This window comes from Pimephales promelas, chromosome 17 (assembly GCF_988280905.1).
Source record: "Pimephales promelas chromosome 17, fPimPro1.hap1.1, whole genome shotgun sequence".
Taxonomy (NCBI): domain Eukaryota; kingdom Metazoa; phylum Chordata; class Actinopteri; order Cypriniformes; family Leuciscidae; genus Pimephales; species Pimephales promelas.
The window spans coordinates 784,731-812,453 of record NC_142785.1 but is presented as its reverse complement, the minus strand read 5'-3'; the positions used below and the strand labels follow the sequence as shown (position 1 = coordinate 812,453).

General features: G+C 37.4%; 1 protein-coding gene across 1 annotated transcript; it reads left to right on the top strand.

The window, feature by feature from the left end:
- The first annotated feature begins 7,299 nt into the window (after positions 1-7,299).
- On the top strand, positions 7,300-22,362 carry hs3st3l (heparan sulfate (glucosamine) 3-O-sulfotransferase 3-like). The gene is made up of 2 exons (XM_039653669.2): positions 7,300-7,886; positions 21,117-22,362. Exons 1-2 carry the CDS (start codon positions 7,537-7,539, stop codon positions 21,733-21,735), a joined length of 969 nt encoding a protein of 322 aa, XP_039509603.2. The 5' UTR covers positions 7,300-7,536; the 3' UTR covers positions 21,736-22,362.
- The last annotated feature ends 5,361 nt before the right edge of the window (positions 22,363-27,723 follow it).

Genomic DNA, 27,723 nt, shown 5'->3' with positions numbered 1-27,723 from the left:
TAGCAGATAATAATTTACTTTCACAACACAATAAGTCAAATATAAAGTTGCAGATATATTATTTTTAATTTTAATTTAACACAAAATCTGTTTAGAAATAAAACACACAATTATTTAGTTTAAATTACATTTTCAACATCACATAGATTTTTTTTATCCATAAAATAACTCATTTTTATGCAACATTATTGTTTGTTTGACTATTTCAAGTGCTCATATGACTCTGGAATGGAAGCTTGTTTCCACCACAGTATAAAATCGCAATAATTGTGACTTTTTATTTCAAAATTATAACATTTTTTAAAAAGTTTATATACACATTTCTGACTTTTTTCATATATAAACTCAAATTGCAGTTATAAAGTCTGAATTCTGAGATATAAACTTCTATTATTAAAACTAGAACGATCAGTGACAGATTAAAGTGGTCCGGTGTTTTCAATGAAAGGTGAGCATGCATCGAGTGTGTTGTCTTCAGCATGTCAGGATAGGTGTTAAATCTGCTGGAACTAAAGCGTCTTCAGCGCGTCTGCTAATCCTGCTTTCTTCTTAAGAGGGTTTTGAGCTTGATGGGATGAGGGAGTGATTAACTCCAGTACAGGTGCGAAACACAAGCACTGGGACTGATTAACTGGGTTAAACCGTTAAACCACAGTCTGTCCTCAAGACCAGTTCAACCAGTGCTTAGCAAGGGGAAATACATGCAATAAATGCATCATGTGTCATTCTTTGTCTATATACTTCAATTCAGAAAGCGAATCCATGCCAAACAGAAGATATTGCTCAGTATCAGCAGAAAGAAGAAGCATTCAGAGACTCAAACTGCACACACACACACACACAATCTGCTATAATCCGCCTCACACACTCACAGCAAAGGCATTCACAACCTGGTATGTTCTAAACAGATAAATCACAACAAAATGACATTTTATATTTACAAACACTATTTTTTGTGGAACAGAAGTCATTTTTTGAAGAATATCCTGTGTAACGCATACAGGTGCAACCCGAAAAATGTGAATATCATGCAAAAGTTCATTTATTCAACTTAAAAGATGAAACTATTATATGCAAAGTGAGATATTTCAAGCCTTTATTTGTTATAATTGTGATGATTATGGATTACAGATATGAAAACCTTTGTAATGAGTCTATATAATATTAGTTTCAGCTTTTAAGTTGTATTACTGAAATAATTTTTGGAGTTTAAGTGAGTCATTAAGCTTCAAGTGAAAACGCTCTCATATTTCAAGTAGGAAACTAAAAAAGTTATTTGTGTAAGCATATGTATAATGCATGGCTTGCATTGTTTATTTTTGCAATGTATAATGTACATTGCAGATTGTTCTTGACATAAGAGATGGCAATGCTAAGACGTCAAATCAGCAATAGTTCTCCATGATGCGTCCGTTTATCCGGGGAGGTGTGTCTGAAGTCAACGTGAAAGGTTGAAACTCTACAAACAAAAATAACGAAATTATTCAACTGTGGGCCTCGAGTGAGTTTGCATAGTGTAACAGCGCAGCGCTATTGTACGTCACACGCAGGCTTACCATTGGCTGACGCTGGTCATGTGTGTGTGTGTGTTCGTGACTCTCCTGGTCGAACTCGTTCATCAAAATGAACGAACCTTTTCGTGAGTCAACTCGTTCATTTCGTGCGTTGAATGAACCAAATGACACGAAAAAAGATTTGTTCATTTTGATAAACGAGAGTCACGAACGGGCATCACAGAACAGAGCAAGGCGAGCATTTGAGCTTATAAAACTTAAACTTTGTTATTTATTTATTAAATGAGCGATCGTTTCACTTGATAAGACCCTTATTCATCGTCTGGAGTCGTTTAAAGCCCTTTGAACAGTTTGTAGTTTGCACTGAAACTCTCATTTGGACCTTGAACCGTTTGGACCCCATTGAAGTCCATTATATGGAGAAAATCCTGGAATGTTTTCATCAAAAACCTTAATTTCTTTTCGACTGAAGAAAGAAAGACGTGGACATCTTGGATGACACGGGGGCGAGTCAATTATCAGCAAAAGTTTCTTTTAAAGTGAACTACTCCTTGAATAGTTAATTAAGTCGTTATTTTTGTAGTTTGTTGCGCACAGAAAGTATTCTGGTCTTGATAATCTTCAGGTTGAGCCGCTGTCGTCACACTATTTTAACGATGTCTTTAATAACTTTTCTGGTCCGGCAAGTTTCAATTACAACAGAAGCCTATGGAGGAGTGATCCAGCGCTCAGATTTAATCACAAATATCTTCATTAGTGTTCTGAAGATGAACGAAAGTCTGACGGGGTTGAACAACACGAGGGAGAGTCATTAGTGACATTAGTGACAGAGTTTACAGTTTTGGGTGAACGAACCCTTCGAAAAGCCTAGTGTGTGTGTGTGTGTGTTAGCTGTATGTTTGATGGGTTGGGAATCCGACTCATCATGATCCGCTCTGCTATTGAACACACACCAGTCGGCAGAAGAACCGTACAGACGGGGCTGGGCTCGGAGACGTGACGTTTCTGCAATATTAAAGTCTTCCACAGCGATTATTGAGAATCAATACGGCCTTCGGACTTATAGCATTTATGTTTTTGTTATCATTTTGCTTTTATTGTTCAATTTTCTTTTCAAGTGAGCCTAAAAAATGTATGTTGCTTTTCATCCGCTAACATGTTTTGAGATTATTTATTTTTCCGCTTCGAGCTTCATAGATTCCCCCGTGAAGCGTTGACACAATAAAGCGCTACAGAAATAAATCCGCCTCGACTCTGAACAGAATACAACCACATTTCCTAACCCGAACTCATGCTCGCTCGGAACGACGTGTTTTAGTTCGACAATGAAGACAGAGATTTAATTTTTAAGCAGATTATCCCTTAAAGGTCTTGTCTTGCGGCAGTGCGAGGACAATGTCTTCAGTAATGTATGACATGAGAGCTTGACATCTGAAATATTAATATGGAAGCACAAGCTCGTCATTACACACACACACACACAGGCTTCTTCTTCTCTATATTGCATGTTTCCCAGTTAGAGATGCCAACGCACTGGTTAATTCATGCAACACTGGTCTTCACTGCCGCCATCTTCCCTCAAAAGTTTTGAAACGCCGTGTTTATTACGAGCAACAGTGTTTCATTCATGCATGACTCACAAATATGCCTCACTTTAAGTTCATTAGTTCACGTGTAATCCAAACAGATGAAAGTTTTATACGGAATACATATTTTTATTACATTACACTAATCTCAGCTTCAATCATCACGATGACATCGTCAGACCGTGTTTTGGTCTACACACGGCAGAAGCGAAAGCCAGCGAACACACACATTATTTGTCATTTGAAGACTTGAAGAATGCAGGTACGACTCTTAATAAAGCTCTCGCCTCATTATACTTTCATGAAAACAGTGTTTTCCACCCTGACGGATATAAATCAGTGTTGCTGCGCACTGGCCCTGACCCGGGGTCAGCTTCATAGACGGACACTTCATCATCCAGCAATCTGTTGCTGGACACATAGAAAACTAATAAAATAATTTATATATAAATCAAATATATATATGAAGAGTTCAGATGCAAAAGCCTCTAAATGCCATTTGAAATGTTCTTCTTTAATGATGATTTTTTATCAAACTTGTATATTTAAGTTCAGTGATTTCACTTAAATAACAATTAATAGGTAATTATCATTGCCATTTAAGTGAAATTACCGAACTTAAATATACAAGCTTGATAAAAATCATCATTAAAGAAGGAAATTTCAAATGGCATTTAGAGGCTTTTGCATCTGAACTCTTCATATATATATATATATATATATATATAAAATCACTGTTTATTAATACTGCTGCATATAAAAATTTGTTTTTATCATGCAACTTATTGTTTAGATATGATTGTAATATTTTTTAGCTATTTAATTTCACACACACACACACACACACACACACACACACACACACACACAGAAATGAAATATAGATGTAGAATATTATTTATATATTCATATCTTTTAAGATTAAATAATTAAAATAATATACATATATATATATATATTCATATATTTTAAGATTAAATAATTAAAATAATATACATATAAACATAATAATATAAAGATATAATCAAATATATATATATATAATCAATTTTATTAATGTTGGAAATCATGAAATCTTACTATTATTTAAATCTAATTTTTTTATAGTTTTTATTTTTTAGCTCTTTAAGTTTACACAAACGTGTGTGTGTGTGTGAGAGAGAAATTAAATATAGAATATCATAATAATATTAATATTTCTTTAAATGAATTACAAATAAAAGAATGATGGAAGAAAGAATGATGTGGAAAACCATCTAAACAAATGTGACATTATCATTATGCTGTATTGTATTAGTATAGATTTGAGGAAAAAGGCAACAGAATTTGTTGCATGACGAACTCCGGTGCTGCTATGAAGAGTGCACGTTTGACCTTTTGACCCTGGTCACATCTGCACTGAAGATGGGAGAAATAAATCACAGCATAAAGCAGACAGATCTGCACAGAACGGCCGTGTAATGCGTTCGCCTGAAGCGCATGATGCAAAAGATCATTACGGATAACGCAATAAATATCAGAACTGCACACACTCTCTGTGTTTATGAGATCGCATTACCTTTTACAGGTTATAAAAGCAGTTATGTCAGCACTCCTAACCCCTGGATTCACAAGGGTTGTGTGTGTGTGACCGTAGGGTTGTGTGTGAGTGTGTAACACTAGCCTCAATGTGATCGTCAGCTTTCCTGCTGATCTGAGAACTCCACAAACCAATTATGAGATCAAGAACACACTCGTTATCTTCCAGCTCAAGGAGTCGCGCAGAAGCCGGACAACACACTCTGTTCTTCAGTGACATTTCATAATCCAAACATTAATATGTTGCTCCAACTCCTTATGATTTCCTTTCATCATCTGAGCAAAAAAACACAATAAAGTGTAACAGCGCTCGTCTCCTGAAGCGTCAGCTGAGCTTTACACGCGGCTCTCAGAGAACTGAGGAACATTAACAAACACCTTATTTATTAGCATATCCTATAATTATTAAATATGCGATGACGTGAATGAGATTTGTTTCCATTTAGTTACATTTAAAAAAAAAAAAACTTTTTTAAACAAGGGAACAAACCTACTACTACGTTACCGGAAGCCAGTGATTATAGTTTATAAAGTTGTAAATGTGGATATTTTTCTTCTCTTCAGAAGGCATTTCTTAAGCACTGGATCCGTATTGATTACTATTATGATGGACAGATGCACTTTTATGATGGACAGATGCACTTTTATGATGGACAGATGCACTTTTATGATGGATAGATGCACTTTTATGATGGACAGATGCACTTTTATGATGGACAGATGCACTTTTATGATGAACAGATGTACTTTTATGATGGACAGATGCACTTTTATGATGGATAGATGCACTTTTATGATGGACAGATGCACTTTTATGATGGACAGATGCACTTTTATGATGGACAGATGCACTTTTATGATGGATAGATGCACTTTTATGATGGACAGATGCACTTTTATGATGGACAGATGCACTTTTATGATGGATAGATGCACTTTTACGATGATGGATGCACTTTTATGATGATAGATGCACTTTTATGATGGATAGATGCACTTTTATGATGGATAGATGCACTTTTATGATGGACAGATGCACTTTTATGATGGATAGATGCACTTTTATGATGGATAGATGCACTTTTATGATGGATAGATGCACTTTTATGATGGATAGATGCACTTTTATGATGGACAGATGCACTTTTATGATGGATAGATGCACTTTTATGATGGATAGATGCACTTTTATGATGGATAGATGCACTTTTATGATGGAAAGATGCACTTTTATGATGGACAGATGCACTTTTATGATGGACAGATGCACTTTTATGATGGACAGATGCACTTTTATGATGGATAGATGCACTTTTATGATGGACAGATGCACTTTTATGATGGACAGATGCACTTTTATGATGGATAGATGCACTTTTACGATGATGGATGCACTTTTATGATGATAGATGCACTTTTATGATGATAGATGCACTTTTATGATGGATAGATGCACTTTTATGATGGATAGATGCACTTTTCTGATGGACAGATGCACTTTTATGATGATAGATGCACTTTTATGATGGATAGATGCACTTTTATGATGGAAAGATGCACTTTTATGATGGACAGATGCACTTTTATGATGGACAGATGCACTTTTATGATGGACAGATGCACTTTCATGACGATAGATGCACTTTTATGATGGACAGATGCACTTTTATGATGGATAGATGCACTTTTATGATGGACAGATGCACTTTTATGATGGACAGATGCACTTTTATGATGGACAGATGCACTTTTATGATGGATAGATGCACTTTCATGATGGACAGATGCACTTTTATGATGGACAGATGCACTATTATGATGGATAGATGCACTTTTATGATAGACAGATGCACTTTTATGATGGACAGATGCACTTTTATGATGGACAGATGCACTTTTATGATGGATAGATGCACTTTTATGATGATAGATGCACTTTTATGATGGATAAATGCACTTTTATGATGGATAGATGCACTTTTATGATGGACAGATGCACTTTTATGATGGACTTCAGAACAGAAACAGCCATCCACTCCCATTATAAAGCAGGGAAGAGCCAGGACATTTTTGTCAATGTTAACTCAGATTGTGTTAGGTTAAAAGAAGAAAGTCGTAAACACCTAGGATGACTCGACGGTGAGTAAATGGGGTCATTTAGATTTTTAGGTGAACTATCCCTTTAATTATTATTATTAATACAAAGAGAGTCAATTTTAATGCACATCACAGTGGCCAAATGATGAAAAAACAATGCATGAATTTATTTTCACTCAATGCCAACAGCTCCAGCTCACCTGATGTCTCAGTAGAGCAGAATTAAAGGGTTAGATCACCCAATAATGAAAATAATTCCCTGAATTACTCAAAGCTCATGCACTTGTATAATGGACAGATGCACTTTTATGGCGATTCACTACCGTTATAAATCTTGGAAGAGCCAGGACATTTTTTTAAATAACTCTGATTCTATTCGTCTGAAAGAAGAATGTAATATACACAGTAGATCATGGGATTATTTTAATTTTTAACCCCGCCTCCATCCGACACAATCCAATCACACTCAGCTGCAGCTCCGCGCGCACTTTCATGAATGAACGCGAGCGGCTTCAGGACAGTCGCGTCAACGCGCTCCGCAAGGACAGTACTATCCCATCAGCAAGCATGGAAATAATACGAGTGTGTCAGTGACTCAATGCAACTCTTCACTGCACATTTACTGACGGAATGCGCGATGACAATGATGATGATGATTATGTCTTCACTACCGGACGCGCGCGTTGCTGTCATTCGTCAGATTCATGCCGTCAAAGTCACGCGAATAAAGTCCTAAGGAGAATGGCCGTGCACAGAGAGGGATGGCAACTTTCAGCAGCGCGCCCCTGGACCTGCGGAGACTCTTGCAGAAACTAGCCGTCATGTTCTCCTTGAGCGTCGCGTGCGTCGCGGTCCTGTATCTTCTGCTGGGATGCTGTTGCGAGAGTTCGCCGATGGGATGGGATGATGATAATGATAATAAGACCGCGTTGAGTGTGGGAGAAGAGCTCAGCTCGACCCGGAGACTCCCGCACGCGCTCATTATCGGCGTAAAGAAGGGAGGAACGCGCGCGCTCCTGGAGTTCCTGAGGCTCCATCCGGACGTGCGCGCGCTTGGATCGGAACCGCACTTCTTTGACCGGCACTACGCGCGCGGACTCACCTGGTACAGGTAATGAAGACATGCGACCTTGATACTATACAGTCAAATCAAACATTATTATTCAGACACCAGATAGATTTTATATATATATATTGTGCAGGACACTATTTAGGCTATGTGAGTGAGGAGAGCAAAATAAAGTAAACTGTGACATATTATAGGCTACCCCAAAATTATTAGCTTGGTTGAGCCAACTGGTATTATCTAATCGTGTAGTTAAATTTACCAGCTGACAGATATTCAACATAATTCATGTGTGAGAGTCCAACAGAAGGACGGACAAAACCAGTCACATATCAAACACTGATCTGAGAACTGAGTTCTGCTCATATTTATAAACTAGAGCCAATAAACTGATAATGTGAGAAATGTTGAAGGAGTCTGAATACATTTTGGTGGAAGCCCAATGAGTAAAGCTGTAATAATATAAAGCATGTAATTCGGATTTCTGCAAAGTACTGAAAAAATAAGAAAAGTTTGGCGACTCTTAAAGTGACAGTGAACCCAAAAATTCTTCATCATTTACAGTTTACATTCTTAAAAATAAAGGTTACAAAACAGTTTTCACAGAGATTCCATAAAAGAACAATTTTGGTTTCCCCAGAGAACCTTTCCGTGATTACATCTTAAAAGAACCACTTTTTTCTTCCTTAATAATATAAAGAACCGTTTTCCACTTTAAGCAATGGAAAGATTACATGTCAAACGCTCTTAAAGTCAATCATTGATGGGATTAAAGAACCTTTACCAGGACAACAATTGCAAGAGCAAAATAAAGCAGCATATAATCCAGAATAATTCAACTGCATTATTTATACATGCATTGCATGCTGGGAGTTTATTCCCCATTCGTGTGTCAGTCAAAAATGACAATAAAAAAAAAATCAATGAAATGATTGTACTTTGTTTTAGTTAAATAATATATATTTGTTTTTTTTTTTTGGTATTTTTAGGGGATTTTATGGTACTACATTATATTTATAATGCATTTTTTTTTTTACTTTTTGAGCACAGGCCTAAAAAAAAATGAAACTTCCAATTTAAACGGTCATAAATCTCGAATGCTTTGGATCACAGACTGAAATTTGATCTCTTTTAAAGAAGACGCTTGGTAGATTATTGCTGAAGTAAAAAATGTTTTAAAAAAACTGACCTTAAAAAAGTTCTAAAATCTTACATTTATTGTTAAGAAAAATGCACAAAAACGTAATTTTTTTTATATGTTTTCCAAAACACCTATTTACTCTAAAACTGTGAGAAAATCCAAAAGCCATAAATCTAAACGAGTGTGTGTTCCACAAGTGAGCTGATCTCTCAGTAAATGAGTGTTCAGTGTGTGTGTTCGGCTGCAGTTCCACACGCTTCCACTAGAGGAAACTCTCATTCATTTACGACCGCGAGAAACACACGTGTGTGACTGTTGATTCAGGACCATTTACCCTGTTCAGATCATGGCCATGATTTTTTTTGTGAGTGCAAAAACCTTTACCAAGTTTCATACCATTACAATGATAAAAAAACGTAAAATATTTCATTAAAAAATAACATACGAGACTGCAAATCGTAATATTGCAATTGCAACAGTAAACCTAACGAATGACGTCAGTACAGTCACAGATTAGTTTATAGAGCAATGATGCAACTTTGCATGCGTTTCTGTTCAGATAATAAATATCCTGTGTTGCAGAGCATTCCTATGTATATAGACACTGTAAAGCGTCGAACGGATCAGATTCTGTCCTGAAGTGTGAATGTCATCACTGTTTTTGATGAGCATAAGTGCATTATTTGATGAGGCGTGGTATCAATATAACACAATATTCATAAAGGTTGGAGTGAGAGGAATAATGCCATCTGGCCACTGCAATCCTCTGAAGTGGGGCTGGTGTTAATCGTCTCCGGAGCCGTCGCCAGATGTTGCTTTATATGGAGAACACTTGATAGTTTGAGCTATGTTTGAAATATGTCTGAGTCTTCTCGGAGGGATTGAGGAATCTGGCAGATTGGGGCTTTAGTCTGCAGAGGCCTTGTTCTCGCATGTCAATTATTCATTCATTTGTTTGTCTAGAAATAGAGAGACAGTTTGATCAACTAGACATTTATCCTCAATAAAGTCTCACCGTTCAATTTTATGGTTTGTCACGCCACTCAGAGAGTTGACAAAACTCAATTACTTGGCTTTAAACAGCTGATTGATTGTTTTGTCAATTCTCAATTGGCTCTCTTAGTGTCCAGATTAATCAGCCTTTTGAAATGAAGGCTTCTCGGGGAATCATGCCTGTAAGCGTGTTGATATTCCTTTGTGTTCGAGTATTGGCACACGAACCCCCCGAGCGGACAGACTGCCATCCTCCCGAGACCAGATGGACTCTCAGCGTGACGGGCCACTTGACATTATTGCGAGACCCTTCAATTGATCTTTAACCTGAGTCACATTTTCCACCACGCATAATGATCTGCGCCAGGACTTCACGCGGTCGAGGGCCGACGGATACGCAGCCGAACACAGATCCCGGACTCTGACGTGTGCAGGTCTGATGGAATTAATCTGGTTATCATGCGTAGATTGCATCTGTTGTTGTTTTTTTTTTTTTTGGGAGGTGGGGGGGGGGGGGGTATGGAGAGCGTGTTTTCCATCTCAGTTCAGATCTTACAGAACATCACATTGTTAAAAAAAAATTGGTTAAATTTACGTAAAAAAAAACAACAACAAAAAAACGAGTTTGAACCTGTGACTTCTTCATTTTCACTTCCAAAAACTGTACATTTAAATGGTATTTTACTGTAAAATTACATTAAATGTAAAGTTAGATCTATTACAGTTATTCACCATATGAATAACTGTAATAGATCTTACAGAAAAAAACGAGTTTGAGTTCACCAGAAAATTTCCGTAAAAAATACGGTACCAAAATTTTAGGTTTTACAGACTTAAATTTACAGTAAAACGTATTTCATGATCTGATATCTTACAGAACACCACATTGTAAAAAAATTGGTTAAATTTACGGTAATAAAAAAACAAGTTTGAACCTGTGACTTCTTCATTTTTACTTCCAAAAACTGTACATTTAAATGGTATTTTACTGTAAAGTTACATTAAATGTAAAGTTAGATCTATTACAGTTATTCACCATATGAATAACTGTAAACAAGTTTGAGTTCACCAGAAAATTTCTGTAAAAAATACAGTACCAAAATTTTAGGTTTTACAGACTTAAATTTACAGTAAAAACGTATTTCATGATCTGATATCTTACAGAACACCACATTGTAAAAAAAAATTGGTTAAATTTACGGTAAAAAAAAAAAGAGTTTGAGTTTGCCAGAAATTTACCGTAAAAAATACGGTAGCAAAGTTTAGGTTTTAAATTTATGGTCAATTTATGGTTTTTCACTGTAAAATTACATTAAATGTAAAGTTAGATCTATTACAGTTATTCGCCATATAAATGAATCTGTAGTTCGTGGGGGGCAGGTTTCACAATCTCAGTTCAGATCTTACAGAAAACCACACTGTAAAAAAAATCTGAGAAAAAAAAAGAGTTTGACTTTACCAGAAAATTACCGTAAAAAATACGGTACCAAAATTTTTGGTTCTACAGACTTAAATTTACAGTAAAAAATTTCATAATCTGATATACTGTTAATTTACCGACCTATTGAAGTACTAATATCTGTTTTGTAGCATTGTAAATCACTGGCAACCACCAATCACAGTGGAGATGAGAGTCACATGATCAATCACAGCTCATCACAAGCAGCTTTTCCATGAGAAAGTTAATATTAATATATATAAACTGCACAGTGTCATTCACACAAACACACACTAATGCAATAAACATTAATTTAACAACATTAAATGTAACATAAAACCCTATTGTAAATAACTGATTAGAAAAAAAAACTAAGAAAAACAGTTATTTCAACAAAAATACATCAAATATGATCAAATATGATGTAAATTATTCAATGACTTGTTCTTTTTCACTTCCAAAAACTGTCAATTTTCACAGTAGCAATTTTAATCTTTTACCGTTAAAATCATGATAATTAAATCTGTAGTTCGTGGGGGGAGGGCATGTTTCACAATCTCAGTTCAGATCTTACAGAACTCAAAAGCACAGATAAGCGCTGGAACAAAGCTGAGGAGAGCGATGAAGTTTGGCCTCACAGTGTTTCTACGCTCGACCTTCGCTTCATGCTGGCATCAAACCGGTTGTCTCGAGATTCAGTTACAATTAGCAGAGGGCTTTATTCTGCTGAGGCTCCGCGATCAGCTTTCACATGCCAATACTGTCACTTTGCTTTAAAGAAATCTATTGGTGTAAGTCACCCTCAATAGAGCACGAGCTAGATCCAACGAGATGGAGAAATATCACAGATCCTCTGCATGCTTTGAAACACACATTCGCTGTTTTTGAGGTCTAAAAAACATCAATATATTGATTCAGAAATCAGAACTAGTTTAGCACTGTATTTTTACATATCAAATGTATTTATACAGCGCATCCGGCGAACATTCACAGCACGTTTTTCACATTTTGTTGTTACAGGCTTATTACAAAATTCATTTATTTTCCAGAAAAGTCTACAAACAATAACTCACAATGACAACATGGAAGAAGTTTGTTTGAAATCCTTCCAAATTTATAATAAACTAAAAATGCATCCCTATAGAGGATAACTCATAATGCGCATGTGCGCGCCATTAGTGTTCACAGGTTTGCGTTTTTAAAGTTTGCGTCGAGAGAACTTTGGTTTTCTGTAGAGCGGTGTCGTGTTAATCACTAATGATCTGAATCAATCCAAACTAACTTTATCTGGACAGTAAATTTATTCTAGATCTGCTGTAAAGCCCAAACACACTCTTTGTTACTGTAATCTCCTGTTATCACAGTAAAGATGCTGTGAAACTCTATATTGTTAAAGCGCTGCATAAATGAAGGAGACTCGACTGACTTAAAAAAAAATAAAACATACAGAAGTTTTCAGTCACCTGTGGGAAACTCAAAAATTAGAATATGGTGCAAAAGTTCAGTAATTAACCTTAAATAGCTGAATCTAATATATTATATAGACTCATTACATGCAAAGTGAGATATTTCAAGCCTTTATTTGTTATAATGTTGATGATTATGGATTACAGATATGAACACCTTTTCACGAATTTGGGATTTTCATATCTGTAAGCCATAATCAACAATATAACAAATAAAGGCTTGAAATATCTCACTTTGCATGTAATGAGACTATATAATATATTAGTTTCACCTTTTAAGTTGAATTACCGAACTTTTGCACCATATTCATATATTTTTATATATGAGTTTCACCTGTATAAGGTAATGAATCCACTTTGCAATAAGGCTGTAACATGACGACATGTTTTCGGGATGCACAGTAAATGGTGTAAGTAAGATAGATCCAAACCAGGTCTGTCGATGAGAAGTATTACAGATCCTCTCCGTGCTTTGAAACACACATTTGCGGTTTTTGAAGTCTGAAAAACATCAATATATTGATACAGAACTAGTGGAGGGACAGGCGAGACGAGCTAAAACCACGAGGTCGATTTCCTGGAGACATCCGGTGTGTGTTTCCGCTTCTGCAAGGAACTCTGGGAATAACGCCGCGTCACTCGGGCTGCTGATGTCATCATCACAGTATGATAACTCATTTGCAATTCAATGGAGACGTCATTAAAATGGCCATTTAAATTCAAAGCCAGACCTTGATTTTGGCGAGAGGATTTGCTTTTTTAACATGCATATGTTTAAACGCCACAAACATAATTGCTTTGCAGTCGTTGTGTGCATTCCTGTCTTTGTAACGCAGAAATGAGACATGCCTTTATAGCGGCTCGTCCCAATCGTTATTATTATTATTATATGCATCTACTTGGCCAGGGCAGAGACTCATCAAATAGTGCCGCTGGATAGGATGATGATATTAATATACGAGACTTTTAAACACGTGCTTTTCAAAGAGACAAAACGTCATGATTCATGCTAGATAACATGCATTCATATAGATAACACTTCACAATAAGTTCATTAGTGAACATGAGCTAATCATGATCTTAGTTCATATTCATTTCAACATTAACTAATACTTAAAAATCAAAAATTGTATTAGTTAACATTAGTTACTGCACTGTGAACTAACATGAACAGCTGGATTATTATTAGCTAACATGAACAAAGATTAATAAATACTGTATTGCTCATGTTAATTAATACATTACCTGATAAACGTTATTGTGAAGTGTTACTATTATATAATATTGTGTGAAAATGACGTCCGATGGCAGAATTATAGAAGCCCGGTGAGAAACGTTTGTTTGTGTGTGTTTATGCTGGCTGTGTGTGTGTTGGCATCAGTATACAGAGCTTTATGAGATCAGCATACGCTGTGGTCGGCGGGCGGCTCATTAGGGCCCTCGGGGAGTGTGTGTCGGGGATCTGCCGTCTGCGGCCCCTGATGATGGATGTGTCCGGGAACTGGACGGAGTTACAACTGACTGGCTCTTTAATGGCCTCTATATGCACAGAAATGGATGGTTGGGTCCAAACACACACACATACACACATTTCGTATTGCATTACAGGATTTATTATATAAATATAATATTGCCTTCATTAAATTTTACTTTTAATTTATTGACCAAATTTTAGCTATTCAATATGTTTTTATTTTTTATTGTGCAAATTATTGCAGTGTCAACAGAGAAGTACTTAAACAAAAATTGACAGTCCATAAAATTCCATGCATTTCAATATTTCTGTCAATTTTTCAGTCTTGGTCAAATACCATGTCAAGTATTTGCTGGTTCTTACTTTTGTGGTGTATATGTATATATATATATATATAAATTAGGGCTGTCAAACGATTAATCACATCCAAAATAAAAGTTTGTGTTTACATAATATATGTGGGTGCACTGTGTATAATTATTTTGTATATATATATATATATATATATATATATACACACACATGCATGTATATTTAAGAAAAAAAATATTATTTATATATAAAATATTTATATTTACATATGATATAAAGTATATATATAAATCTATATACAGTATATAAATGAAAATATTTCTTAAATATATACATGCATGTGTGTGTATTTATATATATAATAATTATACACAGTGCACCCATATATATTATGTAAACACAAACTTTTATTTTGGATGCGATTAATTGTAGACACACACTAGCATGTCCTCAAGTGCCCAGGTGTGTGAGAGGTGTTTATTTGTAAGTCAGCGTTTATAAAAATGAAAAACGAAGGCTTTATCATCCCATTAAACAGCTTCATTGGAATGAGAAACTCATCACATCCATCGCTGTATCTGGACAGAGGACGGGTAATTGCCTCACATCTGTGTGTGTGTGTGTGCAGCGAGCCGCTGATGAGCCCATCCATACACTCCACCTGCCGCCCACACCAGCTGAGACACACACACACACACACACACACATTACCATCCCCATCACGATCAATACACACGGCAGCGCTGGGTTTATTCAGCGAGTCTCTGGCTCAATTAGAGCAGACCTGCGCTGGCTTCAAGCACACACACACACACAATCCATATCACTTACACTGATCTTTACACACTCTGAACGCTTTACACACAAAGACTTAGCTCTGCTGAACCAGGCGTTATGAGTTTTACACTAATTCTCATAAGAAAACATATATGTAAACTGAAAAACAGGCCGATCTGAATTAAACTCAGTCTTTGTTTAACTCTGGTTAAGTTAGAGCAGATGTAGTGTCTGCACTGTGAAGGGCAACGATATAAACACTAGTGTCCACAATAAAGAAAAGTACAAATCTAGTAAAACATGTTCAGATACAGAACCTTTTCTATTCATTTTGTTTTCCGTGGTCTTAAAAAAAGAAATGTTTCAAACGAATGTTGGTGTTGCTCCTTACATTTGGAGTTTTCACTATTTATTTTCAGAAATGTCAACATGACATCATGACTTTTGCGTAAACATACGTAAACACTTTCAAGTCAAGTGGCGTGTTATCTATACGCATTTTCAGCTATCCGCGTGTATGCGTGTATGTACACGCCGTTAAATGTCCGAGAGAAACGAAGCAAAGTGTAGAACTACATCTGGGGAGCGATATTTTTTCCCTAGGATGGTAGGGGAAGACTCATAAATGCCATTAACTAGGGCTGTCAAACGATTAATCACATCCAAAATAAAAGTTTGTGTTTACAAAATATATGTGGGTGCACTGTGTATAATTATTTTATATATATATATATATATATATATATATACATGCCTGTATATATTTAAGAAATATATACTGCATATAGATGTATATATAATTTATATTATATATAAATATAAATATTTATATATAAATATTTTTTTTTCTTAAATATACATGCATGTGTGTGTATTTATATATATACAAAATAATTATACACAGTGCACCCACATATATTATGTGAAAACAAACTTTTATTTTGGATGCGATTAATCACAAATAATTGTTTGACAGCCCTAGTATTAACCCCAGTGATGGGTAGGTTTAGGGACGGGTTGGGGTTGGTCATTCATATATATATATATATATATATATTCCATTTGAAATTTTCTTCTTTAATGATGATTTTTATCAAACTTGTATATTTAAGTTCAGTAATTTCACTTAAATGGCAATGATAATTGTTATTTAAGTGAAATTACTGAACTTAAATATAAATTTCAAATGGCATTTAGAGGCTTTTGCATCTGAACTCTTCATATATTTATATATACAGTAATGTAACGGTAAGTTAACGGCATTCATAAACACACTGAAAAGTGATTATGTGTGTTGATAGCACGCCAAAAATGGAAATACAAATTAGCGTTTCATACATACGCCATTTCATGAGATCATTAAACAATTCATCTATAACCATATTTTGTAAAAATATAATAAATGATCAATTGATAAATAACACTGTGTGACCAAATGTTGAACCTGTCCTGAACTGACATGAAATGTCAAATTTTCAGAAATGTTGTTGACACATAATTCCTGTGGACGAAATGTTTTTCAGATATTTACTTTGCAGTTTTCATGATTTATTTCCCCTCAAACTACTTAATACGGTTTATTCCAGAGCATTTTATTCTGTTAATGATTATTTTTTTGTCAATAGCCATATTGAGTGTTATTGAACACATTGCTCTTGTTTCCCGTTAAAGTTGAATAGAAATCCCTGCATAATCACCGCTAACATCTCTTGAAGCGAGTGAATAATTAATGGCGGGACTAATAGACTGGCTGGCCCCAGAACAGGCCGAGGACAGAGGGACGTCTTTAGGCTGAGTGCTTTCTCAGATGAAGTGAGTCAGTCTCCTGCACACACACACACACACACACCAGAGGCATCGTATGGCTCGTCCTCAGTGGGACTTCATCTGAACCGCATGACGGACAGCGAGTCTCTGTTATCTCTTAAATCATGTGCGCTGTGGCTCCTCTTTTGTTGCCCATTACTACTGTCACGGGTGCAGAAGCCGAGAGAGTAGCAAACAAGAACACTGTTTAATCTTTAAACAATGAACACAAGGAGAAAGCTTTGCAGAACAACCTCGTTCGAACTAGACGACACCGAACAATGAACAGAGGAAACTGAGGGCTTAAAGGGATAGTTCACTTTAAAATTAATTTTTAATATGTTTTATCTTACCTCAAGGGCATCCAAGATGTAGGTGTCTTTGTTTCCACAGTATTTTCAATTTTGACATTTTTCAGTCAAACCGTTGTTGTCTATCAGTCATATACTGGAGGCTAAGGGGGTCCACCAAAGAGCAGCACAGAGAAGTCCAAATTAAACATGATTTAATGACTCGTACATGTAAGTACACATTGATGGCCTAAGACACGAAACGAGCGGTTTGTGTGAGAAAACGAACAGTATTTATATAATTTTACCTCTTGTAATCATAGCCATGACAAAATGATCTGACGGCATATTTATATCTAAATATGTTTAGTAAAAGGTAAAACTTCCGAAATCTCCGTGTAAATATTGAGTGACGTCACACGCGAGCGATCACTTCCGGCGTAACACTGAACTGATTCAGTTCGGTTCAGTTGGACATTGAACAACTGATTCAGATCACTGTGATTACACGAGGTAAAAACGATATAAATACTGTTGGTTTTCTCACACAAACCGCTCATTTCGTGTCTTAGGCCATCAATGTGTACTTACATTTACGACACGAGTCATAAATCATGTGTAATTTGGACTTCTCTGTGCTGCTCTTTGGTGGACCCCCTTAGCCTCCAGTGTATGACTGATAGACAACAACGGTTTGACTGAAAAATGTCAAAATTGAAAATACTGTGGAAACAAAGACACCTACATCTTGGATGCCCTTGAGGTAAGATAAAACATATCAAACATTAATTTCAAAGTGAACTATCCCTTTAAACACACAACAAAACAAGAAACAGGTGTGCAACTTAATCACCATCATCGAAACTACAAATGATCCGGAACACAGGCAAAACGAAACCCAAACACAATGAAAATAAACTGAATACGAGCATCATACATTTAAATGCTGTCCTTGATCAGCAAGTCTGATTCACTCTTAGAAGAAAAGGTTGTATATAGAATTCCATCATTTTATGGATTTAGTTTTAAAGTCCTCCTGTAGTCAATTATTATATCCCTTAAAGCTCATCTTTGATCACAAAAATAACATATTTAAATGTTTTGTCATTGAAAAAAAAGTCTTCATGCCATAAAATATCTTGAATGTAACTCGACACCCTCGCCTCATTTAGTATGCGCGGTTCTTTGAATATGCAAATGAGCTCCGCCTCCTCTCACTCATTCACTCAGAGATGACCACACATTGATCTGATTGGTTACAAGGTGGTTTGTGACGTCAGAAACACCAGCGTGTTTTTGAGACTGTCTTTGGATCACTGCAGTTTTAAGGAACACTCCGACTTTTTGGGACTTTAGCTTATTCACCGTATCCCCCAGCGTTAGATCAGTCCACACACACCCTTCTCATCTCCGTGCGTGCTGTAACTCTATCTAGCCTAGCTTAGCGCAAAGACTGGAAGTAAATGGCTCCAGCTAGCATACAGCTCCCAATAAGTGTTAAATAATGCCAACATTTTCCTATTTACATGATGTGATTTTTATAGTCACAGCATGTACAAATAACAAGGTCACATGAGACACAGCCATCTTCAAACTGTATACGTACTGGGAACTATATTCTCAGAAGGCGAAGCACTGCTACTTCTGCGGAGTGATTTGCTCGCAACACCTGAGATGACCGGTCACGTTCGCTACTAGTTACGTTGGTTTCGTTGACTATATACATTTATATATCGCGAAAACCGTGATGTCATCGTCCAGCTCAGTTCCGTTCACGTATAATGCTGTCAGTGCAGGAGATCAATAATGTTGTTCAATATTAAATGCATTTATTTATCATTAGAGCCTATTCCACTGTGTGTGTTTGGACGTGTGGTCTGTTAAACACACATTAGATTGTGTTGTAAAGGCAGGGGTGCAGGTGCACACTAAAGACACTTAAAACAAGTCTGCCAACGCAGAGAAACACACACATGCATTCGCTCTCCCATGATTGATGCCGGCGGCACATCTGCAGGAGAATCAGCATTACTGATGCACACTGGGAACTGGGAACACCTGACTCATTTACAGCCAATAAGAGCCGGTTCTGCTGGAGGAAAGAGCGCGTCTCCTCATTAGCTCAGGTGTGATCAATACTCCAGCAGAACAGATCTGTGTAAACGCCCGACTCATGCTGGTGGGCACAGAACAGCGGGTCGACTTTACTCGATGACTCGTCGTCACTGACTATCAGATTACACTTGCTAAATTTGTTTAATATTGGATACATTCAGATGGAAAAAAATGAAGCATATAGCAGTGAAACGCTCGCTATAACGTGTTGTCCGGGTAGACAGACGGCGCTGTTATGTCATGATTGGGGAACTTCCTCTTGGAAATTTTTATTATACATTTTTTAATATATATAATAATATTATATACTGTATATTTACGGAGGCGTATTGCATTCACTTGAAGAAAAAAAAATGTACGAAAAATGAAAAGAAAAAAATTTTGCTCTGTTTTTCTGAATTAATGAGTTAATTTTTCATGAGAAAAAAAAATTTGCTCTGTTTTTCTGAATTAACGAGTTCATTTTTCATGAGAAAATTTATTTTTGCTGTTTTTCTGAATTAACTCATTAATTCAGAAAAGCAGAGCAAAAAAAAAATTCCATGAAAAATGAACTCGTTAATTCAGAAAAACAGAGCAAAAACTTTTTTCTCATGAAAAATTAATTCATTAATTCAGAAAAACAGAGCAAAATTTTTTTTCTCATGAAAAATTAACTCGTTAATTCAGAAAAACAGAGCAAAATTTTTTTCTCATGAAAAATTAACTTATTAATTCAGAAAAACAGAGTACATTTTTTATCGAGTGAATGCAATACGCCTCCGTATATATTTCTTCATACAAGTTTCGACTTGTTGACTGCAGTTTTGACTACTTTGACAGATGAATTATGACAATAAAGTTCTTTATTTTCACTGTTCATATTAGAAATCAAATAGCATTTTCCATTGTATACGCCTTATTCACGGCAGCGCCATCTTTGATTTTTAATGAGAATGAAAGCGAGGCTGTGAGGGATAGACTTGCATCTCTTCAATGGGCTGTACTGTTATTTAATGTGTTTTTGGATTGTTCTGCTCATGAAACACTGGAAAAATATCTTTCCAAGAAATGTCAGTTGACAAAAAACTCCCGACAATGTAAGCTGTGGAAAATTGTAAGTAATCTAGCCGCTTTATTCAGCTTTTTACAGCGGATGCCATTGGAAACACGGTAAGTCTATCCCTCACAGCCTCACTTTCATACCTGTCATGGCGCTGCTCTGAATACGGTCTATACAGTGCCACAAATATTATATTTTCTTTGATAAGAATCCATATTTTTGGCAAATTTATTGGTGAATTCTATGAAGAAAAAGCATATCAGATCATATAGAAAGACATTTGATACCAGTGTTATTTTAATATCATTGGGATACTATTATGTATTTTACAGGTGTTTGAAGCGATTTCACGATATTTAATTTCACGATTAATCGTGCAGCTTTTTAATCAAGTACCGCCGCTGTTCCTCTTGTCTTTCAGGAGCATGATGCCCAAAGCCCTCAACGGGCAAATCGTGATGGAGAAGACGCCCAGATACTTCGTCACCGCCGAGACGCCGGGCCGCATCCACGCCATGTCGCGCGACATCAAGCTAATCGTGGTGGTGCGAGACCCGATCACCCGCGCAATCTCCGACTACACCCAGATCATCTCAAAGACCCCAGACATTCCCAGCTTCGAGAGCCTGACGTTTAAGAACCGATCGGCGGGGCAGATCGACTCGCTCTGGAGCCCGCTGTACATCGGCCTGTACGCCACGCACCTGGAGCGATGGCTAGCATACTTCCCGCTCGCGCAGATACACTTCGTCCACGGAGAGAGACTGATCAGCGACCCGGCGGGCGAGCTGGGTCGCGTGCAAGACTTCCTCGGCCTGCAGAGGATCATCACGGATAAACACTTCTACTTCAACAAGACCAAGGGCTTCCCTTGCCTCAAAAAGCCAGAAGGCAGTAGCAAACCTCACTGTCTGGGCAAAACCAAAGGCAGAACGCATCCTAAAATCAACCCAGAGGTCATTCAGAAACTGAGGGAATTCTACCAGCCACACAACCTGAAGTTCTACCAGATGGTGGGGATGGACTTCGGATGGCAATGAACTTTTGTGGTCAATGTTGAGCAAGAAGTGCAGTTAAACACGATATCTTAGGTTTGTCGATGGCTCCGTCGCTGTCCAAGACACAGTAAACGCAGGCCTGAGCATTTCGGGTCAGAACACTGGCTCAGTTTGAGAGAACTGAAAGCAATGACCTTAAATATTGGTTTAAGCAGCACTTTTCAGCTCTTGCCATTTTGCTTTCGCACTCGAGGAACCTTTTCATAGTTCCTAGAAGTATTGGCGGGAGTTCCCCGATTTCGGCGTGTTCGCACCGCAGGAACTAGGAACGATTTTAGTTCTAGGAACTCCTTTCGGAGGAACTAATTTACTCCGCCTTCAGAGTCGGTCTAAACCAGCGCTATAGGAACTATCCATGACGTTAGTGTTCGCTGATTGGCCGAATGCACGCGAAACACCGTTTTTTTTAAAAGCTGTGTAAACATTATAGCCTATATATTTACACCCGAAACTAACTCTACGAACATGTAAAACGGTGGTAGATGAACCGCTTGACCTTTACGCTGAGGAGAAAACCCAACGCAACTTTGAGGGACCGAGAGAATCATGATGATGTGTTTCTCCCCAGCAACACGACATCAACACACGCCATACGCTGATGACTTTTCACTACTGTCTACCTTCTATAGACCTTATGCACCAGAGAAACGTGGGCGCCATCATCTTTAGAATATTGTCTTTGAACTTCCGTTTTCCGTTACTGTAGGACTGTTAGACAGATCGTAAACTAATGAACAGGAGCAACATGACATCATGACTTTTGCGTAAACATATACGCCAATTTCGAGTCAGGTGGTGTCTACGCATTTTGAGCCATCCGCGTGTATCCGTGCGTATGCGTGTATGTCTACGCCATTAACGTCCGCGTCATTCCGCGTGTCTGTACACGACGTCAAATCTCCAATCATAAATGCCATTAACCCCAGTGACGGTTAGGTTTAGGGACGGGGTTGAGGTAAGTCATATATTTATATAACGTTAAGTCAATGGCGTTCATGAACACGCTGAAAGGCGATTATGCGTCTTGATAGCACGCCAAAAATGGAAATACGAATTGGCGTGTCATTCACACGCTACTTCATGACAGGAGAATGTGAGCGCTATGAGCTCAGGCGTTCAAAATAAAAGTCACAAGAACAAGTTCCTACTGGCGCTCGAACGCAACCAGGAAAATTCCTGAATCCTAGTTCACCTACATGATTTTAAGCCCGATTTAAGCCGGATTTGCAAATCGTTGAGCTCGCCGATAGGTCAGGGTGTTATCGCGTGCAAATCGCGGGGGATTAGCAGGCAATGAACGCTCGCTAACCTATTGGCGCGTGCTGTTTCGCGTCATTTCCGCTTCGTTTGAACTAGGCTTAAGGGAACCATCAGTCCTCCGGGAACCGCCCTGGTGGCTCGTTCCTAGAAATACTCGGTGCGAAAGCCCCTTCTTTACCTTGCCCAGTCAAACAACAGCTTCATACCCAGACAGCAACATGGTGTCGGCCCGGATCCGGCACAGGTTGAATCCACATGTACCAGATGTGGCCCGAATCTGGGCCGTCTGAAACAGTTTAAACTGAAGTAGTGCAGTGAAACACGATATCTTAGGTTTGTCGATGGCTGTTCAAATCATGCGTCTGCCAGACACAGTAAACGCAGGCCTGAGCACTTCGGGTCAAAACACTGGCTCAGTTTGAGAGAACTGAAAGCAATGACCTTAAATATTGGTTTAAGCAGCACTTTTCAGCTCTTGCCATTTTGATGTCGTTTTTTTATGTTGCCCAGTCAAACAACACCAACACAACACCAACAATCATGTTTGATCGACAGGAACATAGTGTCGGCCCGGATCCGGCCCACATTTGGTACGCGTTCAGGGTTTGAATTTAACTCCCGCCAAATTCGGGTAAAAATGAGGTTTTGGCGGGAAATGCTCTCAAATTACAAATCACAGCGTTTAATCTGGTTCATTTCTCATTTTTTCGCTTTTTCTTTTGACTAGTAGAAGTTTACTAGTCAAAAAATCTAGAAGCAAAATTGGCCAGTGAGTGAAAAGTTTAATTTGAAACCCTGTGCGCGTTAAATCCACATGTACCAGATGTGGCCCGTGTCTGGGCCGACACTATGCTGCTGTCCGGGTATCAAAGAGTCTGAATTTAAGATAAACTGTAGCATTAGACATCATTTGTCATTGTATTTACACTTAACAGAAAGAGACATAGAAGCACACCTGTGTAAAGGCTGGTCTTCAATCACATTCCATATCCAATGGCTGCGATTGGTTCCGACCGTCTGCTGTGATTGGTTCAAATGTAGACGATATGCAGATGAGGCCAGTCCTTTTGAATTTTCCCTCTGCATGCATGAATTTGCACTAGTCTGAAATGCAGCCCATAGACAACAAATAAATGATTTTAAATTCCTGTGTAATTGTTTTTGTTCTGTTTAATCACAAAAATTGGATTCGTTTTAATGCAAAAATAATATATTTCTTTACCATTTGTCTATGATTCTTTGTTGATATACGGTATCTTACATAAAATGACTCGTATCATGACAAGAAAACACCTTCATTGTGCTATTACTAGCTCAAATTTATTTCCAGAACAGCAAAAGATAAAGAACTGTTCAAAAAGTCTTTCTGCTCACCAAAGCTGAATTTATTTTAACGAAAAAAATAGTAAAATAGTGAAATATTATTCCAATGTAAAACAGCTGTTTTTTTCTATGTGAAAGTGTAATTTATTCCTGTGATCCTTCAGAAATCACTCTAATCTCTCTCTCTCTCACACACACACACACACACACACACTCTTCACCATAGGCCTGTAGGTGGACTGTACTTGATAGTTTCATCAAACAGTAGCTAAACTAATGAGTTGGACACAAATAATAATAAATTCAACTCCAGACTAACGTTTTACTCACCGTTAATGCTCTTCTGGTGTGGTTCCTTTCCGACCTTGAGGAGCGATATGTATTTTTTTTATTTTTCTTTCATCCATATCCTGAAAACAGATTCAACCGATTTACTAACAAGCCGGGAAATTCAAATTAGCGCGGCATTTCACATTGTCCAATGACATTTGAGCTTGCTTGCTGTCCCACATCACGATTGGTTAGTGCTGCGTTCACGTGACAAATCGATTACTAGGCTACTAGTTATGTATTATTTTAAAATATACAATAGATAATATCAGATAAAAAATAAGGAGGGGGATTCGAGTGATTTGTTACTGCACACGTCAAATTAATCATAATTCAAACGCGTTTTGCTTTATTAACCACTGTATTATTATTGTTGACGAGGCAGTTTTGATTAAGTTGATCAAATTTAGATGAAACTGCCGCACTGACTTTCATAAACCCATTGTCCTCTATCAGTGCATTATAATGTGAGTGTGTGTTCAGAACGTGTTGGTCTGCAGCGCCACCCTCTGGCGAAATCAATGAAGTGTTTCTATGCAGAAAATAAACCGATCATTTCAGGTTATAAATGTTCTTTTTTATTATAATGCATTGGTCATTGTAATTATTACTCTATGCCTGGCAGCTTTTGTAAAAGACCTCATTCAATATACTGTACATTTCATCAACATAAAGTCAAAGGAAACCAATTAAGTGTAAATAACCAATACAGCAATTATTTACCAAATATTAAATTAAACATAAACAATCTGACATGCGCTTAATTTAACACCATTAGCCTACAATACAGTACAGTATGCTGCTTGTGCATTACTGTAAAAAAGTGTGTGTGTGTCATTCATTATTGCACATTAAATGTAAACAGTTTTTGGCAGTGCAAAGACTCAGTTCATAAAGAGGTGCATTATTTATTCTAAAGGGTTTAAATGAGGTTAAATGTACAGATTCAAGTAACGTGAGCACATGGATCATGTTTCCCAGAACTCTTTCTACTTTTATCCCACACATCTGTGAGTTTATCTAGAATTCGACCAATTTCTTTCCTCTTCACAGTGACACATACATTCGACCGAATGCAGAATGATTGATGCAACTTCTGTAATAAAAACAAAATAATTCTCTTGATTTTTCATTTAACAATATAAAGCTAAACAAAATGGTAATCCTTACATAATTTCATTAGCATTGAGATTATTATAAATCTGTTGCGGATCAAACTGGCTGTATAAAATAAACATTTCCAGGACTTTAGCATGCTACGGTTAAAGAACAGGGATCAATCGCACACACAAAGGCACTCAACAATGTGTTTCGTGTCTCGTTAGAACAGACACACACCCTCGGGATCGATCCGGTAATGAGGACTTCTTAATAACAGCAGAGAATCTACAGCAGTCATTCCTCAACGTGGCAGAAAACAGCAAATAATCGTGTTTCCGTCTCGTTTTCCAGCACAAACACCTAAAAACATACATTTACTGGAGAAGAAGCAACATTACTAAAGATATAAAGTCTTGTTTTATGGAAAAAAGGGAAAACAAAACAATTTTTTCTTGTTTTAAGCATAAACTCAGTTTATTTTGACACAATTTTAACCAAACAAAATGTAATATCTTCAGTTATTTTGCTTCTCCAGTAAATGTATCTTGATATTTATTTATATAGCGCTTCGAAGCAGCTTTACAGAGATAATAGAAAAATAACGCAACAAATACTGAAGAATTTAATTTTTTTGCAAAGTATGCATGTTTTTAACGCAATTTCAGTGGTTCGTTTAAAACAATTGTCTTATGTCACATGTGCTCTAAGATTGAGGAAAATACTTAATTTTTCCCAGTTCTGTTTCCAGTATATGTTTTACATATCAGCACATTAATAACAAACTAAAACTCACAGCATCAGCTTCAAACAACAGCACAACAGAGCACATCGAACAAGGCGTCGTGACTCGGACCGGGTCACACTAGAGTTCTGCTGCCCGGTTTCGGTTCTGGTTTGGGTGAATGTTTAATGAATAGCCTCGGGTTCAGGTTTGTAACTAAGAAAAACTAGGCTATAGCTACACATATACAGTTTGTGTGGCATGTGCTTGCTGTATTGTTTTGTAAAAGTTTAGAATTTACATTTTTGTAAAATGATATACTAGTATGAATCTTCAACTGTCGATGTCCTTCATAACTCGTACTGAGAAGGATATATTTGTGTAAATAGTTGTGCAACTGCACAAACTTTTTTTAGAGGTTTAATGAGTTTAAGTTTCAGAGGAATATGTGACTGTTACACCTGTTTAAACACAGCAAAGTTTCATAATTGGTGGTCTGCCTTTTCTCTTCATTTTCCTCTTGTGTACTGAGGGGGGCGCTGTGCCTCATTGAAACTGTGTTTGTACATGTTTTTGCATCCACATTAGGGTGATTTTTTTTACGGTGAGAAACGAACCTTGAGAGTCAGGCTGAGTTTGGGTTAAAATGTAACCGTAATGGTCAGGTCGGGTCGGGTTAAATGATTTCTGGTACGGGCCAGGTTCGAGCTTCAATTTAAAGCCCGGGCAGACCTCTAGGTCCCAGTTCTCAGCAGAACTCCTCACCCTGACTTGGATGGGGTCCCAGTCCTCAGTAGATTGAGGAAAATCCTTCATTTATCCCAGTTCTGGTTCCAGTATATGTTTAACATATCAGCACATCAATAACAAACTAAATCTAAAAGCATCAGCATCAAACGACAGCACAACACAGCACATTGAACGAGACATTGTGAGACTTTGTGACTCGGACCGGGTCCCAGTCCTCAGCAGAACTCCTCTCCCTGTGGAGTCGTGACTCGGACCAAGTCTCAGTCCTCAGCAGAACTCCTCTGGGAGTCATGTTTCAGACTGAGTCAGAGTCCTCAGCAGAACTCCTCTCCTTGTGGAGTCGTGTCTCGGACCGAGTCCCAGTCCTCAGCAGAACTCCTCTCCCTGTGGAGTCGTGACTCGGACCAAGTCTCAGTCCTCAGCAGAACTCCTCTCCCTGTGGAGTCGTGTCTCGGACCAAGTCTCAGTCCTCAGCAGAACTCCTC

Excerpts from the sequence above, each read along its gene's own strand:
- hs3st3l (XM_039653669.2), top strand. The coding sequence starts at position 7,537 with ATGGCAACTTTCAGCAGCGCGCCCCTGGACCTGCGGAGACTCTTGCAG. Across the intron at positions 7,887-21,116 it reads CGCGGACTCACCTGGTACAG|GAGCATGATGCCCAAAGCCC; the intron begins GTAATGAAGACA and ends CTTGTCTTTCAG.